The sequence below is a fragment of the Trachurus japonicus genome, chromosome 14, assembly GCF_045865225.1.
Source record: "Trachurus japonicus isolate A0001 chromosome 14, Traja_1.0".
In the NCBI taxonomy this organism is placed as follows: Eukaryota; Metazoa; Chordata; class Actinopteri; order Carangiformes; family Carangidae; genus Trachurus; species Trachurus japonicus.
In genome coordinates this window covers 13,333,351-13,350,994 of record NC_140920.1, presented here as the reverse complement: position 1 = coordinate 13,350,994, position 17,644 = coordinate 13,333,351, and the positions used below count along the sequence as shown (strand labels likewise).

The 17,644-nt window shown below is 43.4% G+C and overlaps 1 protein-coding gene across 1 annotated transcript; it reads right to left on the bottom strand.

Annotated features, from left to right (window-relative positions):
- Positions 1–457: 457 nt before the first annotated feature.
- brwd3 (bromodomain and WD repeat domain containing 3) lies at positions 458–17,209 on the bottom strand. Its single transcript, XM_085797642.1, has 40 exons — positions 17,051–17,209; positions 16,820–16,878; positions 16,677–16,706; positions 16,419–16,478; positions 15,133–15,283; positions 14,952–15,050; positions 14,660–14,820; positions 14,141–14,362; positions 12,382–12,482; positions 12,222–12,292; positions 11,393–11,493; positions 11,247–11,287; positions 11,035–11,139; positions 10,792–10,942; positions 10,558–10,692; positions 10,345–10,473; positions 9,993–10,218; positions 9,746–9,886; positions 9,444–9,624; positions 9,222–9,315; positions 8,957–9,127; positions 8,701–8,774; positions 8,424–8,616; positions 8,236–8,346; positions 8,039–8,146; positions 7,179–7,303; positions 7,004–7,086; positions 6,769–6,880; positions 6,503–6,564; positions 5,720–5,875; positions 5,502–5,622; positions 4,387–4,512; positions 4,219–4,294; positions 4,072–4,119; positions 3,816–3,959; positions 3,573–3,725; positions 3,299–3,468; positions 2,988–3,076; positions 1,660–1,794; positions 458–1,552 (listed from the first exon to the last, which is right to left on the bottom strand). The coding sequence occupies exons 1-40, from the start codon at positions 17,082–17,084 to the stop codon at positions 696–698; spliced, it is 5,406 nt and encodes a 1,801-aa protein (XP_085653768.1). The 5' UTR covers positions 17,085–17,209; the 3' UTR covers positions 458–695.
- Between the last annotated feature and the right edge of the window lie 435 nt (positions 17,210–17,644).

Here is a 17,644-nt window from a genome sequence, read left to right as displayed (position 1 = left end):
ACTGACTGCCTAGTATTGCTAGTCCCCGCACTACACCGCTCTCACCTCCAGCCACAGATAGAACAAAAATCTGAATTATTATGTGAGCTCTGAAAACTAAGGCTTGTGGTTGTGAACAAAGACCAAGTACCAAAAATGTTGACATCAGTGACCTTGAGTGATATTGTTTGTCTCTTGCTGTGGACTGGCGACCACTAGTGTGAGAGTTTTGCTGAATTACTTGCTGAGAAAAACAAAACAAAAAAACCCACAAATAAAACATATGAGCACCATTTTTTGGCATCTCTGCGTCCTTCTTTGGTGACCAAGAGTAAGAAAAGTTGTGGGAGGGATGAAGAGGAGTAGATAGTGTTTAAGTATTGGACGTGAGACACACAGGACGAGGAGGAGGAGAGCAGTGCTGTGTCTTAAAGGCTCCTCCAGCGAGCAGTAAGGCCGAGGTGAGTAAGTCCAGTTGGAGAGGGTCAATGTTGAACAGTAGCTCTGTCCGCCAGGGATGAAAACTCCTTGGCAACATGTCGTGAGCACCAGCTATCAGCTTTGAGAGTCATAAGCAGTCTCAGATAAAAGGAAAAATCATTTATATATATATTTATATATAATATATACACACTTGTACAAAAAGAAAAAAAAAAAAAATCCCTGAAGTATTACTCACGTTTTGTGTTGAGGTTTGAAAAAAATGGCCGACATTGTCAGTGACTCCAGCCCATGAGGTGGCTGACGCGGGCTTTCTCAGTCATACGGCGTACCCGTCCTGAGCGGGACATGCCCAAGTTGAGGGGGTCCTCCTTCGACCCATGGCCGTCGTCCTCCGACTCGTCCCTGTACAGAACTGTCCTGCGGCCCTGGTTGCGCGTGTTCACCCGCTGAGACTTGCACTTGCTGCCTCTGGGATTGCTGCCTGCTGCTCCACCCTGCACTTCATTGTCCTCCTCCTCCTCTTCCTCCTCCTCCTCTTCTTCTTCCTCCCCCTCCTCCTCCTCTTCCTCATCATTGTCCTCCGCCTCAGGTTCCTCCTCCTCCTCAGGCTCTTCCTCTTCCTCCTCAGGCTCCTCCTCTTCGTCCTCTTCTTGTCTTACATTCACCTGTTGCTGCTGCTGCTCCTCTTCTTCCTCCTCCTCCTCCTCTTCTTCTTCCTCTTCCTCTTCATTCTCTTCCTCCTCCTCCTCCTCCTCCTCCTCCTCTTCGTCCTTCACCTGTACCGGCAGCTGAATTCGTGCTCTTTTAGGTCTCTGTGCCATGTCCTCTCCTCCTTTGTGTCTCCTTTTCCCTGAGGCTGCCACCTTACCTTTAGCCGACAGGCGCACCGACAGACAGGGGGCTTTGCTGTAGTCGTGATCTCCCCCTTCCACGTACTTCTCCCCCTCGGAGTCGGAGCTGTCGCTGTCCGACGATGACGAGGAAGAGGATGACGAGGAGCTGGAGGACGACGACTCTGACGAGGAGCTGTTGGATACAGACGCCGCCTCCCTGGTGTTGTCAGCCTGCGGCGCCTCTCGCCCGGGGCGCTGTCTGGAGCCGTTGCTGAGATGCAAATTACGCCGGCGCCCTGATGCAACACAAGAGGACGGTGACTCATTCCTGCGTCATAACTGTTAACCATGTCACATTTTTAAAAATCAAAGGCGCTGATACGCTGCGGTTAGAACTTCTTACCTGACTTCTTCACTGGAGTCGATTGGCTGCGGGTCATCCGGTGTGGCCCTTGGTGCCTGTCCTCGCTGCTCGTCCCTGAACTTGGGGAAGAAGGCTCCATGTCCTCTTCGTTTGCTACACTGCTGCTTTGTTGAGCTGAAGAAAAAAGAAAAAAGAGATTAATAATAATAATAATAATAATAACATTAATAATAATAATAATAATAACAATAATCAGAAATGTATTGACTTTAAGGGGGGATACAACAGGTGAATAGGGTAAAACTAACAGATATCACCATGAAACTTCCCAAGTTTATCACTTACATTAAGACAAATCTTTTTTGTATTGCCAGTTTTGTCAAATTTTATGTTTAAATAGGTAAATAAGGCAATATCTGATGAAATATGTGCTAATTTGCATACATTTCCAGAACCGAAATCTGAACAATGGATTGAGGCCACTTTCAAAATTCTTGTTTTATTTTGTTGACATATTAGAGTCAGAAGTTTTTACAGAGGGGATTTTGGATATCTCTTTTTTATCACTCTGTAAATGAGAAAATACTGACACCACCAGCCCTTAAATAATCAAATTTTGCCATGTTTTTAGGAATAAAATGTTGTATAAATTAGGCTTTGAATGATATATCAACATTCCCCTCTGTAAAAAACCTTCAGAATATAGACAGTAATAAAACTGGAAGGTTTGGTGTCTGTAAGTGCTGCTGAAGTGGAGATTTCGGGTTCAGAGTCTGAGGAAGAACTCAGTGTGTTTTTTTGAGAAAACAGCCTTTAAAGACTTGTACTGTAAAATTCCATGATTGTTAATGTAAATCGTACTTTTACGATTGGTTGCAGATACGGAGGAAATGACCATTTTTGGAGCCTACACCATTGTTCAGGAAAGACAAGGCTTTGCAATGATACCTGACATGACATGTGTCAGACAACAGGCACAGCACTAGCATGTTAACTTCTAGTGAATTTAGGAGAAATCTACTGGCGAAAGAGACAAAATGAAGTAAAAATAAATTTTCTACCATTTCTTTTGACTTTTCTGAGAGAATACATGTCAAGGAAGAAAAATAGCCCAAAATCTCAAAGTTGATCAGTGCATGAAAAAACAGTGTTTTTGCCTGTAGTGTCTCGCTTTAAAGTAATAACGGATCTATCAGCGTTAAATTCAGCTTTTGCTGATTCCGTGGAAGAACTGGTGCAATTTTTTTAGAAAGTAATGAGATTACTCTTCTTCTTGGATAACTACAAGAAGATAAATTGTTTTTTTTTCTCCTGGAAACAGTTTACAGCAAGACTGAACAGCAGCTGTGCAACACGATATGTCTTACCCTGATATGATCTCTGAGAGCGACTCTTCGTTGAGGTCTGGGATTTTTTTGGCTTCGACACCTTCCCTGACTTGTGCTTCCCTTTAGGGCTGTACATCAGGAAAACACACAGAGGAGGCAACATGTCAGAATGATTATCTACAGTATATGATGATCTAAGGCGTTGAAATGCCTTTGTAGAGCAGCACTAGGACGTAGCTATTACATTAAGTACAAGAAACGAGAACAGCACATTTGAGATAGTGGGAATGAAAAGGCTAATTTGATAATGAGGAGTGTCGAGTGACAGATTCCTGGATGAGACTCGGTACCTTGGGGATGGACTGACAGGCGGGGAACTTCCTCCATTGTGCAACCTGTTCCTGTAGCTGAGCCTCTGACGAGCCCGACGCTCGTTCTGAAGGGCAGACTTGTAGTCGGAGATGACGGAGATGATGTTTTTCTCAAAGAAAGCCGACAAGCTGAGGGTCATGGTGTAGATCTAGACATGAAGAGAAAAGGCTGGAATGAAACCACTGGACCATTTTCCCCCCCCAGACTTTCTGCAGCTTTATCAAAATAACATTTTTTAACCAGATGCTTCACCTGTGATTTCTTGTTGGGTGTGTACGCTTTAGAGTTGCTGAAAATGAGGCGGACGTCTTTGGCAAACTCCACAGGGTTTTCGTAGTTCCCTGCGATCAGTGTTTCTGACACTGTGCCCAGATCCATGGGAGTGTCGATGATGTCCCGATAGTCCTGAACAAAAAAACGCTTCAATGTTACCATCTCTGTTAAATCCATTTCAAAACACATTAAATGTTTCCTGACATCGGTGGATTGTTTTACCGGATACTCGAAGAGATCCACTGGCTGTCTGAACGGCTCTGAATCCCGGGAATCTATCATTCGACGCACCAGCTCCCGACATTGACCTCTCCACACTCTCACATCCAAAGCCACACCTCGCTTGTTTGAATTCGAGTTGGTCCCCTGGTAGAGAGAAAATTATATAATCTAAGACTGAAGCCAGTGCAGATCATTTCAAGTATGTGAGGCTCTGAAATCGACTGTTGTGATAAACCAAACTCATTTTATTTCTTACCCGATGTCCTGTAGACGTCCCTGGAGTGTCAGAGTCGATGTCCAGGTCCTGCCGAGGAACAGATACGGGCAATGGTGGTTATTTTGAGTCAAAACAATAACAGAAAGAAAGAGCAGGCACTATAATATTAAAAAATATATATATTACCTCAGCTTCTCCTCCACTGCTGACCTCACACCTCAGTCTGTGATACAGGTCTAAGATGTCTGTGCAGCTCTGGTCCCTAAAGGCGACAGGATTATAAGTCACATGTGTGGGAGTTTGGATCACTGTTGTTGTTTTTTTCCCAAAAGAGTAACTTCCAGATTCTCTTACCCGATGTAGTGCAGGAGAACGTCAGTCACCACCTTGGCCGCTGCTACAATGGGGCTCTGGGGTTCGTTGAAAGTGCGGGCATTGTGTTCAATGTAACGCACCTCCCACATTAATGCAGAGATCCGCCTGCAGCAGAGAAAAACATCAGCACTTGAAACTCAAGAGTCAGCACTTGAACATCAGGACTGTGGGTACATGAGGAAAAACTTGTGTCTGGGTGACGGGGGGCTGCCTGTTGCTCAGGTCCCCTATCCATAAGCATGCTTTGCTTCTCTGGGGTTTCCTTTCATGTACAACTGTTTGTCAAAAGTATTCTTGGCGTATTATTTTTCTCCTAGTACACGAATAAAAGTCTGAAATCTGTATGATTCTCACAAGAACAGTACCGAGGTAAACCTTGGATGAACTACTGTGCATTTCTTCTCTTCAATTCTTTTATCTCAGATTTTCAACAAGATTGTCAACATCGTGAATCTATTTCACTGTACAATGTAACGTAACTATAGAGCTTTGGTCCAGCACTGAAAAGCTGAACAAAAGCATAACTTTCCTCAAGTATTATAATAGAGTTATAATGCTCTATAATGTGTTATGCTTATCATTATTAAGCCTTATGATAATTTTTGAGTGTTTATAATGATAGTTATACACGTTTATCAGCATACTATAACTATATTTATAATGTATTATCGATGTGGGTATTGTCAGCGAGTTACTAACAATTATAACATATTATAATACCTGACCTTATAAGTCATGATAAAATGCTTTATAGTGTGTTATGATTATTGTTATAAAGCATTATGATCATTTATGAGTGTTTATAACTATAGTTATACAGTGTTATAACTGCATTATAAGTCATTATAATAATGTGTTATAGAGACAGGCGTCAACTAAAGTGTTACCTTTAATTTTATTTGGTTTTAACTACAGCTTTATTGTTTAGCCTCATAAGTGATCCACTGCTGCTTTCTCATATTTATCTGACAGGCCGTTCAGACTTGTTGTAATTCTTGGCCCAAGATTTGCCTCAAGTTAATTTTTTTTTTCTTCTTGGAAGAAAAAAAAAATACACAAAAATGTGAAGAAAAAAAAAAAGGGTTGAGTTGCACCTGTAGAAGCGGTTCTCCAGTCGTTTGTGGATGGTGCTGAGGTCAGTGGGGTAAGCCACCGCAGTGCAGTACAGAGGGTAGTCCCGCAGGTTGACGGGTAATGCAAATGCCTTGGCTACATCTGCGGGCAAACAGAGATAAGGTCAAACTCTGCAACCGTGAACAAGGTCAAGACTTCCCCGAACCGTAACTGCTGTCGAGCCCTTTTGGTGGCGTACCTAGTGTAAGCAGATGCTCGATGCCGTGGATGACTCTCTCACAGTCTTCATCCCGTGTGTGAGCCCCCCACTCTCCTTCCTGGGGTGTGTACAGCAGAGCTATCAGCTCCTCCTCTGCCACTTCGACCCCGTCACCGACCTGCTCTGGCAGCGCAGCTGTTGGGGGTGGGGCGGCACAATATGCGTCAGAAAATGAAACAGTATTTAGTTGATTGCTCGACACTTACACAAAGAAGAAACTACAGTGAATTAGAAACAATTGTCGGCTGCACAATTGTGATAAAATACCTTTAAGAGTACCTGGTAGGTTCTATTTTATTTCATACGTTATTCTGATTCTCACAATGCTTACTGGAATAAAAGAGAACAAATCTGCATTGATCCTGTGCATGAGATTGACAGCCAAGTAGATTATAATATGAATGGCCGACATGGCTGTATAATTATGTCACAAAAGGAAAGAAAGTTATTTGAAGAGGAACAGCTGGTGGTTTCACATCCTGTGGTCGGGTCTCAAGTTCAACTATGTACCGTTATTATACACAGTCACTAATCTTTTTGACTTTTTGACATTTAAGTGCTCTGTAAAGTGACAGAGTGAACTGATATTTGTGAAACTTTGTTTATGATTCTGTTTTGTAAAGGTAAGGGATTCACAACCAATATTGTTGCTCCATTATCCAATGGTTGAGTTTTAAAATGGACTTCAATTGCATTGTACTTTAAATAAATTTTATGAGGAAATCAAAATCAAAACTACTTTCTGATATTATTCCTACTGACCTTCCTCAGGAATAGGCTCCATGTCCCAGGGACTCAGCCTCTCCCGCTCGCCATTATCCCACCTGATCAAGGAAAAAAAGAAGAGAAAAGTATTAGATAATTGCTCTGTGTGTGAGATTACAATCACTTATCTCATACAACTTTAATGAAAAGTGACATCGGGTCAGCAAAGACGAACATGATATGAACAGAAAGCAATGCTGATTCATTATGTCGGAGTAAAGAGCTGCTCCTAAAGCCACATCGCTGCAGGCGTGGAGACGTACTTTACTGCATAGCACTGAAACAGGCTGTCTGGATACTCCAGCTGCAGAGGCTCCTGGTCCTCCACTAAGCCGAACCACCAGGCGTCGTCAATGATGCTGCGGAACCTCATACCTGTACACGGGTAGAGGAGGGTGGGTCAAACATATGTGAATAACAGGACACTGCTTACAACAATGTTAATAAACCAACGTGGTGAATACTTTGCTTTAAACGAGAGCGGAGGATCTGACTGACCTGGTTGCCAGTTGTGCTCTTTAGCCTCGTTGTAAAACTGCTGCAGTACCAGAAAATCTATGACATCAGGCATGTCGTGGTACCTTGGTGGGTGTGAGGGAATGAAGCAGTAGTTCAGTACACGTACAAAACATTTCTGTTTTAATCTTGTATTTACTGAAAATAAAACACTCACTTTAAAGAGAAAGACTCGTTGGTCATCTTCCCTGAGACTGGGTCCAAGAACGCCAGTTTTAGGCAGCAGAGGGTGGGAGGTCCCACTTCATACTTGATTCCAACCACTTTTACAGATTCCTGGTCCTGAAAGGAAAGAGGCGAAAAAGGTGAAAAAAGTGTAAGACTTAAAGAGATAGTTCAACATTTTGGCAAATTGGCCGAGTGCCACGCTATGAGATAATAACGGAACATTACTAGACCCTAACGTTCTGTTATTATCTCATAGCGTGGTGAATGTGCAGGTCACAATTTGTCCACGAGAGCGTTTTGGAGTTGTTGGATTGTGTATTTGATGAGTTTGATGAGAGAAACCAAGAAATCCCATTAGCCTCCGTAGCGTAGCTCTGAGCAGCTCGCGGCTCTGCTCCGCCGTTCTAAAAATAGCTTGCACGGACAATTATGGGTAACGAACCTACTGCTATGACTATAGGGATTATGGCAATGGGTCAATTTGCCAAAATGTTGAACTATCCCTTTAAGATCAAAGAACAAAAGCTTCTCAGAAGGAAAAATTAAGGCTGCACAGAGGTTTGTAGAATTAGTAGTTCATGGAGACAGAATCCGATGATGAGGGTGATTAGCGGTGTCTTTCTGCAACACTAATGTGACTTCAGATTCAAGATTTTTGCATCCTTAGCGCTCTGAAAGTTGTTTTCATTCATAAAACCGTAGTGACACTGTGGTTGAATGACTCTGAGGTGGGAAACTGATATTTTTTCACTCATGGCACACTGCAGTGGAAAGTGGGCGTCATTCATCAGTGCCAGTTTCTTCTGACAGAGGCTTGGACTCGAGGGTTAAAATAAAACTGTGGCTCACCCTGAGGTTGAGTCTGTTCCACGGCTGTTTCTGAGGATTGATGGTGTAGGCCTTGGCCCTGCGCACAGCTCGTACGTAGGCCTGATGCCCCTGCTTGAAGTAGATGAGCTGCAGCGGGGGAAAAAAAAGACTGATGATTAAAATCGAAGTAATGAGATGTACGTTTACATTTTGGTGTTAAGAGTAGTAGCCTGTACCTCATCTCCCATCTGTGGAACAAAAGGAGAGCGGCGAGGAATGGTCTCCATGATCCATGACGGTGGCTGCCACTCTTCTGCATCGAGTCCGCCCAGAGACGATGGGGGTTTCTGAGTGGACACAGTTGGTTAGCGCTCGGGCTACGACAGGATAGCATTTAAAACCTGGAGCACACATGTGAGCTCACCTGTTTGGTCTCCTTGGGCTTCTTTTTCTTCTCACTTTCTTTCTTCCTGGCCTCCTTCGCCTTGTCATCGCCCTCTTCCTCCTCGGAGCTGCTGTAACCTGGACGCTGTACGGGTCTCCTGGTTGTTCGCTTTGGCGGCTGGAGGTTGATCCCAGCATCCGCTGTCCAATCAGAGTACTCACTGGAGGAGTCGCTGAGAATGAAAGAGGGGTTTTGTTAGGTGTTGGGTGACCGTGGCCTCGTCTTGAAAACACTGCACCATCAAAACGATGTTTACCTGGAGCTGCTTTCACTCTGCCACCGAGCTTCGCCATCAGACGAGGCGTCGCTTTGCTCCACCTGCTCTGCTGCCTGTCGACAGAAAACACCTTTGCTTGTTTCTGGTTTTCCCTTACACATTTTTAGCAAATGTTACGGTCAGTTTTTGTGATTTAATTAACTTATTTATCATTTCTGTCATTACATTTTTAAGAGCTACCAAAAATTTTAATCAATGTATCTAATATATGTTAGAGGAGAAAGACGGGACATACATCTCCATCACTGTCAGAGTCTCCTTGAGCGTCTGAGTTGCGTCGGGTACTGGAGTTTCGACTCCTGGCCCTGGGGCGGCGGACTTGAGCTGAGCGGGTTTGATAGGCGTGGCGCTGCTGCTTTTTCTTGGTCGGCCTCAGGGATCGAAGGCGCGTGGTCAGTGGGTCGTTCTACAGAGTGAGGAGAGGAGAGCAAGAATGAATTAACACACACAGCATTTCTGATTTAGGGAAAGCAACTTTAAAGTGAAGCCTTGCAGCAGACCTTCAGTGTACAGGCTACCGGTTTCTTCCTCCTCTCCGAGTTGTATAGAGAGCACTCCATGTCGCCTTTGGCTCGTCTGCTCTGCTCCGATGTTCTAATGACGAAAAAAAAAACCCAACTTTCATGATCAAATGTTATTTAAAAAACAAGTATATACACACAACATATTAATTCGCTCTGTGGTGTCTTTAAACCTAATCAAAATCCCTCCATGGATCTCACCTGAATATCCCTTGTGGCACTTCATTGACCACCACCCTGCGGCTCCAGGCCAGCAGGTCCCTCTCAGTAGCCACTTGACTGCGCAGGGCGTTATGCTGCATCTGCCACACCCCGCCCACCTGCCCACTTCTGCGTGGTTCATCTGTAGGAGACGACGCCATGGCCTCTGCTGCATCATCAGCTGTGAATGAAAGGAAATTTGCTCTTTATGACAACACGTTTCTTGAGAAGTGTTTAGATTTTGACAGCGAGTAAATCTAAAATTTTAGAAAATGCATAATTTAAGGCACAGTGAAACATACCCTCAGCTTCTTCAGGCGGCTCCTCTACGTTCTGACGCTCATCCTGCTCGTTCTGTAACTGTCTGATGAGATTGTCCAAGATGCTTTCTCCGTTCTCAGCTGTTTGCTGGCCAAGTACCTGCTCAACCAACTCTCCGTCACCTTAAAAACACACAAAAGCAGGCAGGCGTTGGGTGTCAAACTCTGCCGGTGCAAATATAAACTAGCATTCTGAGTGGTAGACATGATAAGAGAACGGTTTTCTTACTGTTAGCCATGTATCCTAGCTGGGGTATTAGCTGATCATCTTTGCAGTTTTCCCTTCCTGGCACCAGACGCTGGTAGTGGGAAGGGTGAGGATTCCCGTCGATATCCACCAGGAAGGGTGGAGGCATGAGGTGAGGGGCCTGCTGCGTTTGCTCATCCAGGACGTAGTTATTAGAATCCCGAATGAGAGGTCGATAGTCCGTGTGAAAGAACATCTGGTCAGGAATCTAGAGGGGATCAACAGTTAAATTGAGTTTTTAAGTCCTAACACAGCAAACTAAATCTATTGATTCTGTATGTTGTGCCTTAAAAGAAGAGGATTTTGTGTAGTCTATGTATCAGTGCACAGTTACCTTCTCATACGGTCTGCTGCAGCCGAAGCCAAAGATGAGCAAATGACCGTGTGAGTCTGTGCAGGCAAAATACTGCCCGTCCGCTGAGAACTTGAGGTCAAAAATAGCACCGTGGCCTTGCCCTTCAATCTGGAAACAAATATTTCAATTTAAACTCTGGGACAGTGTAAAGAAACACGACTGCCGAGTGGTTCACATTGTCGATTCAATTACCATGTTAAAGAAGTTGCGGATCTTGACTCCTTTGGACAGGTCCCAGATGTAGATGTTGCCATCGTGTCCAGCAGACAGCATGATACGGGAGTCGAATGGGTGGGCTTCCATCACAAACACCTCATCATCATGACCCTTGAACAGAAAGCACAAACATCAAGTGTGATCGGTTTGTCAAGAGCAGCCGTTTTATTTCGTTTTGTTCCCTGAAGGAGCTGCACTTCAGCCACTCACAGATAAAACATGCAGCAGCTGTCCAGAGGCTGTGCTCCACACTTTGAGCAGGTAGTTCGACACTGCAGTGATGACTGTGCTGTCTGCGCGGTCCCAGGCCACCATGGTCACCACCAGCTTGGTTTTGTCATCCCCATTAGCAGCAGCACTCCTGTAGAAAAGTATCCAATCAGATCCGACACACAGGCTATTTTATAGCGACATTAACAGAACCGGGTAACTCTGTATCTATCACTCTCTTACCCAGGAAGCCTGGCAGCCATGTCTAAAGTGACGCTCTTCCACTCTTGTTGCTGGTAATGCCAGATCCTGGCTGTGCCGTCACGACTGCCACTCACAAACCTTAAGCTGTACATACACATACAAATATAGATACACATTCATTTCCAGAGGCTCCAAAATTACAAAAAAAGAAAAAAGGGGGATAGAAGTCCTTCCATCTCTCTCCCACTCACCTGTCACTGTTATTGCTAAACTGGACGACGACAACTTTATCCTACAAACAGAGGAAGATGATTAAGTGATTAAGATTATTTTTTTCCAATTAGGTTTTAAATACAAAATGATGGATTTAGTGGAGGTACTGTGTTTTGTTTCTTACAGTGTGAGCATCCATCTCAGAGACTTTCATGGGAGGTTCAGCGCCAAGGTAATAGACTCTGATCATGTGATCAGTGCTGCCGGTAGCCATGAACATACCACCTATTAACAGTAAACACAGAAGAAAATCAGCATCAGAAGTGTCATTAAAGCAGAAGTAAGCGATCCGGTCGTTTTGGCTAACTTCGTTAGTTAGCAGCCCCCGCCCTCGTCATGGATCTATTGGTCCTCGTCCCTACGTCACCACATTCACGCGCATCCCTTGGCTGCACACACAGCCCTTCATGCCGTTCTCTCTCCTCATTGGATAAAGCTTGTAGGATACGAGGAAGTATACAAGACGTTTTCTCCTCGGCTCAGAGCAGAGCAGAGTGACTGACAGACCCGTGTTTCGGACCAAACACTCTATGTAAGTGATTGCCGTCTGCCGTCGGAAGATATAACTATTTAAGACTTATATTAACACAAATATTCCGCTTACTTCTGCTTTAACACATTAGTCTACAAGATCGTTTCTCCATACATATATATATATATATATATATATATATATATAAATAACCTGCTCTTCCCTCACTATTTATAAGTACAGAATTTTCTGATTATATCTGCCCAGGGAACTGTATAACACTATCAAAACATTTCCTGTTTTTGTTGTTGTTTCTAAGTAACAATGTTCCCAGAACATCTGTAAGAACAACTTCCAGTGCTTAACATAAACAGTAAACAATACCTATGTCAGCAGTTGTCCTGTTCCATCTGCTGTGTACAGAAACTATCGTTACCACTTCTCTTTAGAAAATGTCACGTAGGCAGGGAGATACACTTACCGCTACTGAAAGAGGAAGTGGAGACCTGTACCCCTGGACGAGATCGCTCCACAAACTTGACAGGTTGATCGCTGAACAGACAGAAGAGTTTGCGGTTATTTAAAGAATATTACGTAACGAAATAACTAAAAAATTTACAAGAGAAGTCTCAGACACTTACTTGAATTTCATGCTGAGTGAATGCCACTTCCAGAAACACACCATGCCGTCTGCACCTGTGGAGGCGAGGTACCGTGTCGTCCCTTTGACAGCAGGACAAAACTAACGGGACAGAAAGTCACTGTTGCTTAGTCATGGACAAAGACGGTCAAGAATATAACATAAAATAAATAGTAAATACTGTGGGACCTTACATGAAATTATGTTGCTTCCAATAACTTGGATTATTTTTTAATTAGGGCCCGAGCGGCGACTGCAAGTCGCCCAGCGAAAGCCCTATTGTAATTGCTATGTTTATTATTATTATATTCTCCCTAAAATCGCATTTTTGGGGGCCTCAACATGCCCCAAAACGCGTGAATTTTGGCATGCACATCAGGCCTCGCGAAAAATTTGATATTTTAAAGTCGTTGGAAATGGGCGTGGCCAAATGGCTGAATAGCGCCCCCTACAAACACGTGTCAATGGCATCGCCATCGTCTTACTTTGTCATACACACACAAAATTCGGTACACATATGTATTATACCCAGATATACAAAAAATCCTCTTGACCTCATGACCTCAACACAACAGGAAGTCGGCCATTTTGGTTTTGATTTTTCCCGCCTAAAATTAACTCCTCCCAGAGCGTTCGCCCGATCAAGTTCAAATTAGGTACACCACATCTCCAGACCTAGCTGAGCTTATCTTGTGCTCCGTGAGTCCGTAGGTCAAAGGGCGTGGCTGCCAGCGCTCAATTCACTTTGGCGTGCTCGCCATGTCCATACGAGTGGCTCTCACGCCCACATACTTCATCCAATCAACTTCAAACTTGCTGGACATGATGATGGCTCCGCCCTGAACGTCCCGATATATTAACTTCCCACGTAACTCATAGCGCCCCCCGGTGGTAACAGGAAGTGTACTAAAATTTGGAAAATGTACATACTTTGCCCCATCAACTTCATTCCACTTCTAAAACATGCAGAACCAGTTGGTGAAGCTCCATCATGAACGCTGTGGAGCTACGAGTAATGGCGTCCCTGTGGCGACGCCGCGACCATTCCTCGCCATGACAATACGTTTGGCTTTATGATGGCTTTAATGAACTCGTATCAACATGAAAATTGGTACACAGGTCCAGGGTCACGACCTCAACGTCTCCATATGCTCATAGGCGATCTCACTCATTTGCCCCCTAGTGGAAACAGGAAGTGGCATATTTTACATCAACATTGTCTGATTTCCACGAAACTTCACATGTGTGATGAGGGACTGACCCTGAACACACCTGCACGCATCCCATTACTGCCCCCTAGTGGATGAACCATTAACTGCTCATAACTCCTTCATGCTTTGTCCGATTTACACGAAACTTCACATGTGTGATGAGGGACTGACCCTTAACGCACCTGCACGCATCCCATTACTGCCCCCTGGTGGACGAACCATTAACTGCTCATAACTCCCTCATGCTTTGTCCGATTCACTCCAAACTTCACATGAGTGATGAGGGGCGGCCCCTGAACGCACCAGACCACATGCGGTGACTGCCCCCTGGTGGATGAACGAAAAATTGCTTTTTTTGCCTCCTTTCAGGTTTTTTCACCCTTTCACCTTCACGCCACAGCCCCGGCGTGCCTCAGGCCCCGCGGTGGCATGGGTGAGCGAGGGCCCGTCATCGCCGCTTGCGGCTTTAATTTTAACTATAATTTAAGTTGCTTTAAGAACACTTTAAAATTTATAATCCAGGATATTACATCTTAATTCAAGTCTCACCTGTATGGATGTGATTGAGGCTGCATGTGCTTGCAGGACAATGATGGGTGCACAGGTACGTAGGCACCACACTCTGATGACTTTATCACAGCTGGCCGAAGCGATGAGCGTATTCTCGTGATTGACGGCCATGTCACAGATCTCTGCTGAGTGGCCGCGGAGTGTTGCCAGGAGGCGACCATCATCTGTGGCCCAGATCTTCACCAGGCAGTCATCTGAACCCTGGAAAACACAAGACAATGGCAACAAATAAACGACAAAAGATCACACTGTTGATCAAAACGTTGTTTGTTTTAATAATAAAAGTCTGAAACGGAGTACTGGCTCTAAGTCTCTCTACTTTTAACAAATAAATGAGACAGCTATTCTGCATAAGGAAGCATTTATTTACTTACTTCAACCCTCATAAAAAAAACACACAGGTTCATGTATTGCAGCATTTCAATACTTTGCATAGGTGAAAACATAATTAGTAAGATACATTAGAGAAAAAATTGGGCTTAAAAACTCATCACTCACCGTAAATATCCGACGACCAGTGCGGTCAAATGCTACACAGTAGACTGAGGAAAGATGGCCAAGGATACGTTTGTGTATCTTCATGTGTTGGTAAGAGGAAGACGGTAGGACCTGGCCAAAACGAGCTGTGCCTGTGGCCTGGCGTGCGCCCATGATGGACACTTGATATAAATAGACACATGGAGGATTAGTAAGGACAGATAAGACTCATATCGCAGCTTTAATGTGATGTTAATCTAATGGGCTTTGAATTCTGTTAATGATCATTAAAAAAAAGAAAAGTTTCACACACCAACACTGGGAACATTTCCATTGTTGACTGGGGGTTCTGGTGGACGCCCTCGGTGGAGTGCAGCAACAGCTGAGCCACTGCATACTTTGTGGCTACAACCTAAGTAACACAGGTAGCAGGTTAAACAACTTTGTTAAAAACGGCAAGAAAAGCACAAATGAACGCGAGGAAAAATGCTCACTTTTGGTGGTACGAAGCAATGACTGTTTTCCCAGCCCCAATAGTGTTTGGACTCCAGGGACACTAGGTGGTATCTCCTTCTCTATAAGTGGACCTATCCGCTGACAAACACGGAGCAGATAGTCCGCAGGAATGTGCTGGTTCAAATTCACCTACAGGAACAATAACAAATAGTGTTATTACCTTTATTACATTATTACAATCACAAATGATTACAAAAAAATATCAAGCAATAGAAGTGGGATTTCAAGGCAGATACCAAAAGATATTTTCAGAGATTTAAAAATCGGACTCTGTTTGTTGTTTTTTCTATAAAATGGCACGATAAAAGCAAGCCTTTAAATGACAGTCCCTTAATTCTGTGTTTAGGAACAGTGGCCATGGTGTGCACAGCAACAATTTACACTTTAAAGACTTGGTGCTACTCAATAGTGAACTAACAATGTATTGGAGATATGACCAAATATGTCTTCTGCCTTTCTGCCCAGCAAATCTTTGCTATTCATCTATACTCTATGGAACATTTTATAATTTAGTCACATTTGTATTTCCCTTTAGGGAACTTTTAGGGTAATTTGAGTTGAAGCAAAATACAATTTAACTCCAACAATGTTTTCATGTACCGGTAATTAAGTCTTGCAAGACACTGCAACAAACCCTCTGTAATTAAAGATAGTCATTATATAACTGAGTTTTAATCTTTACAACACATGTAAAGTTCTTTTAGAAAATTCAAACAGCCGTGGATGATTATACAAGCATGTTACCATAAAATATATATATTTTTTAATTCAATCTCATACATTTTTATGCTTTATTTCCTTATAACTGCAGTATACAGCGTGGTGTTGAGATGCAGCGAGTTGAAAAACAATCCCCAGAGAGGGGAGGGGCCTGTAAAGAAAGGGAAGCCCAGAGACGCTCTCAACAACCAATAAAAACCGTCCCTGAGTGTTCGCTCGAAACCAGAATTGTGATTTCATTGGCTGCAGCAAATGACTGGCAGCTCCCTGGATGCGGCTCAGCCTATCACCATCCACCCTCGTCTCCTTTTCCGCCTGCTAGCTCACACAATAGCCAACCCTGAATATACTTATTTATCAACAGGCCTGCACTAATACAAATGTTTTAATATCTTTTATTAAAAATAAAAATAATGCCGCATTGTCTGTTCGGCATATTTAATCGAGTTAACCACACAATCATTTGCCGAAATGTAATTCGATTAAAATACGAAATTGAGCGCCTCGTTTCACTAAAAAGTTAATTTTGACAATTCACACTCACCCAATCTTGAAAGGTCCGTTTGTATTTCTGCCCGTCCCAACTCCGTCGCTGAGGGACCAACTAAAGTTAAAAGATAAAAAAATATTTAAGAGATAAGCACCGACTGCCGCTTTCGTCCCGGCTCGATAACACGCTCCTTTTTTTTATCTGAACACCAACCAAATAGAAAAAAAAAATTATCCCCCAAAAGCGGGCAAATAGGAAGTAACACGGAAACCAGATATGAGAATAAAGACAGAAAGGTGCAGCTGAAGTTACCTCATACTCCTCCAGCTCCTCGACCAGGATCTAACAACACAGAGGGGACACGGTTAGCATTAGCTGCTAGCACCAGCTCTTTATTATTTAAGACGATATTTAAGCCGGCATGAGTGAATATCTCGCTTTTTGAATCGTGTTACCTGTGCTGATTTTTTACAGGGCCCAGCCTGCAGAAATCTGGCAATGAGGTAATACAGCTCTGAAAAGAAATAAAGAGGTGGTGTATTAGCTCGGTGTTCAGTACTGGCACTATTGAGCCGAGCTAACGGTAGCTAGCGCTGCTCGCTAGCTGATACCAACAACTGAAAATTGTTTAGTTGCTAAATGTTTTTGATTTTTTTTCGCAAGTCAATATTGTCATCGGCACTCACCAGCTTCGGTCTGTGAACACTGTTCTCTTGCCATCACTTGATAAGACAGGCGACATTAAGACAAACTGATATTTTAGCTTGCGCGTTAGCCGCCGGCTGGCTAACACTAGCTTAGATGTGTGTAGCTAAAACAGGCTAAGTGAGTGGCCTCCTCCTTTTCTCTCAAGTTGTTCCCAGAGTCCAGACCACCTGGTGCTTTGTGTCAGCGCCCTCCAGCGAAGCAACGCGGGATCGACCGGACGGGTTGTTTGTTTTCTTTGTCAAAAAATTAGATTCAAGATTCGAGATGTTTATTGTCTTATACATACACAGATGTTAAAAAGAAACAAACAAACAAACATGCAATGCAATTTTTACTTGCTTGTCTCCCTTCTCATTACAAAAGATAGTAAATAATAGGGTAAGAAATAAATAGAAGAGACTAAAGAGAAAAACTACAAAAGAAAAAAGAACAATCTCTTCAACCATCACAAACCTGAAATGTGCATAAAGTGCATGAGTGCCTGAATGTCTGAGAATGTGTAAAATAATAAATAATATGGTATGATAAAAAGGACAAGGGGTAGGATCACATACGTTTTTTTAAAATAACCC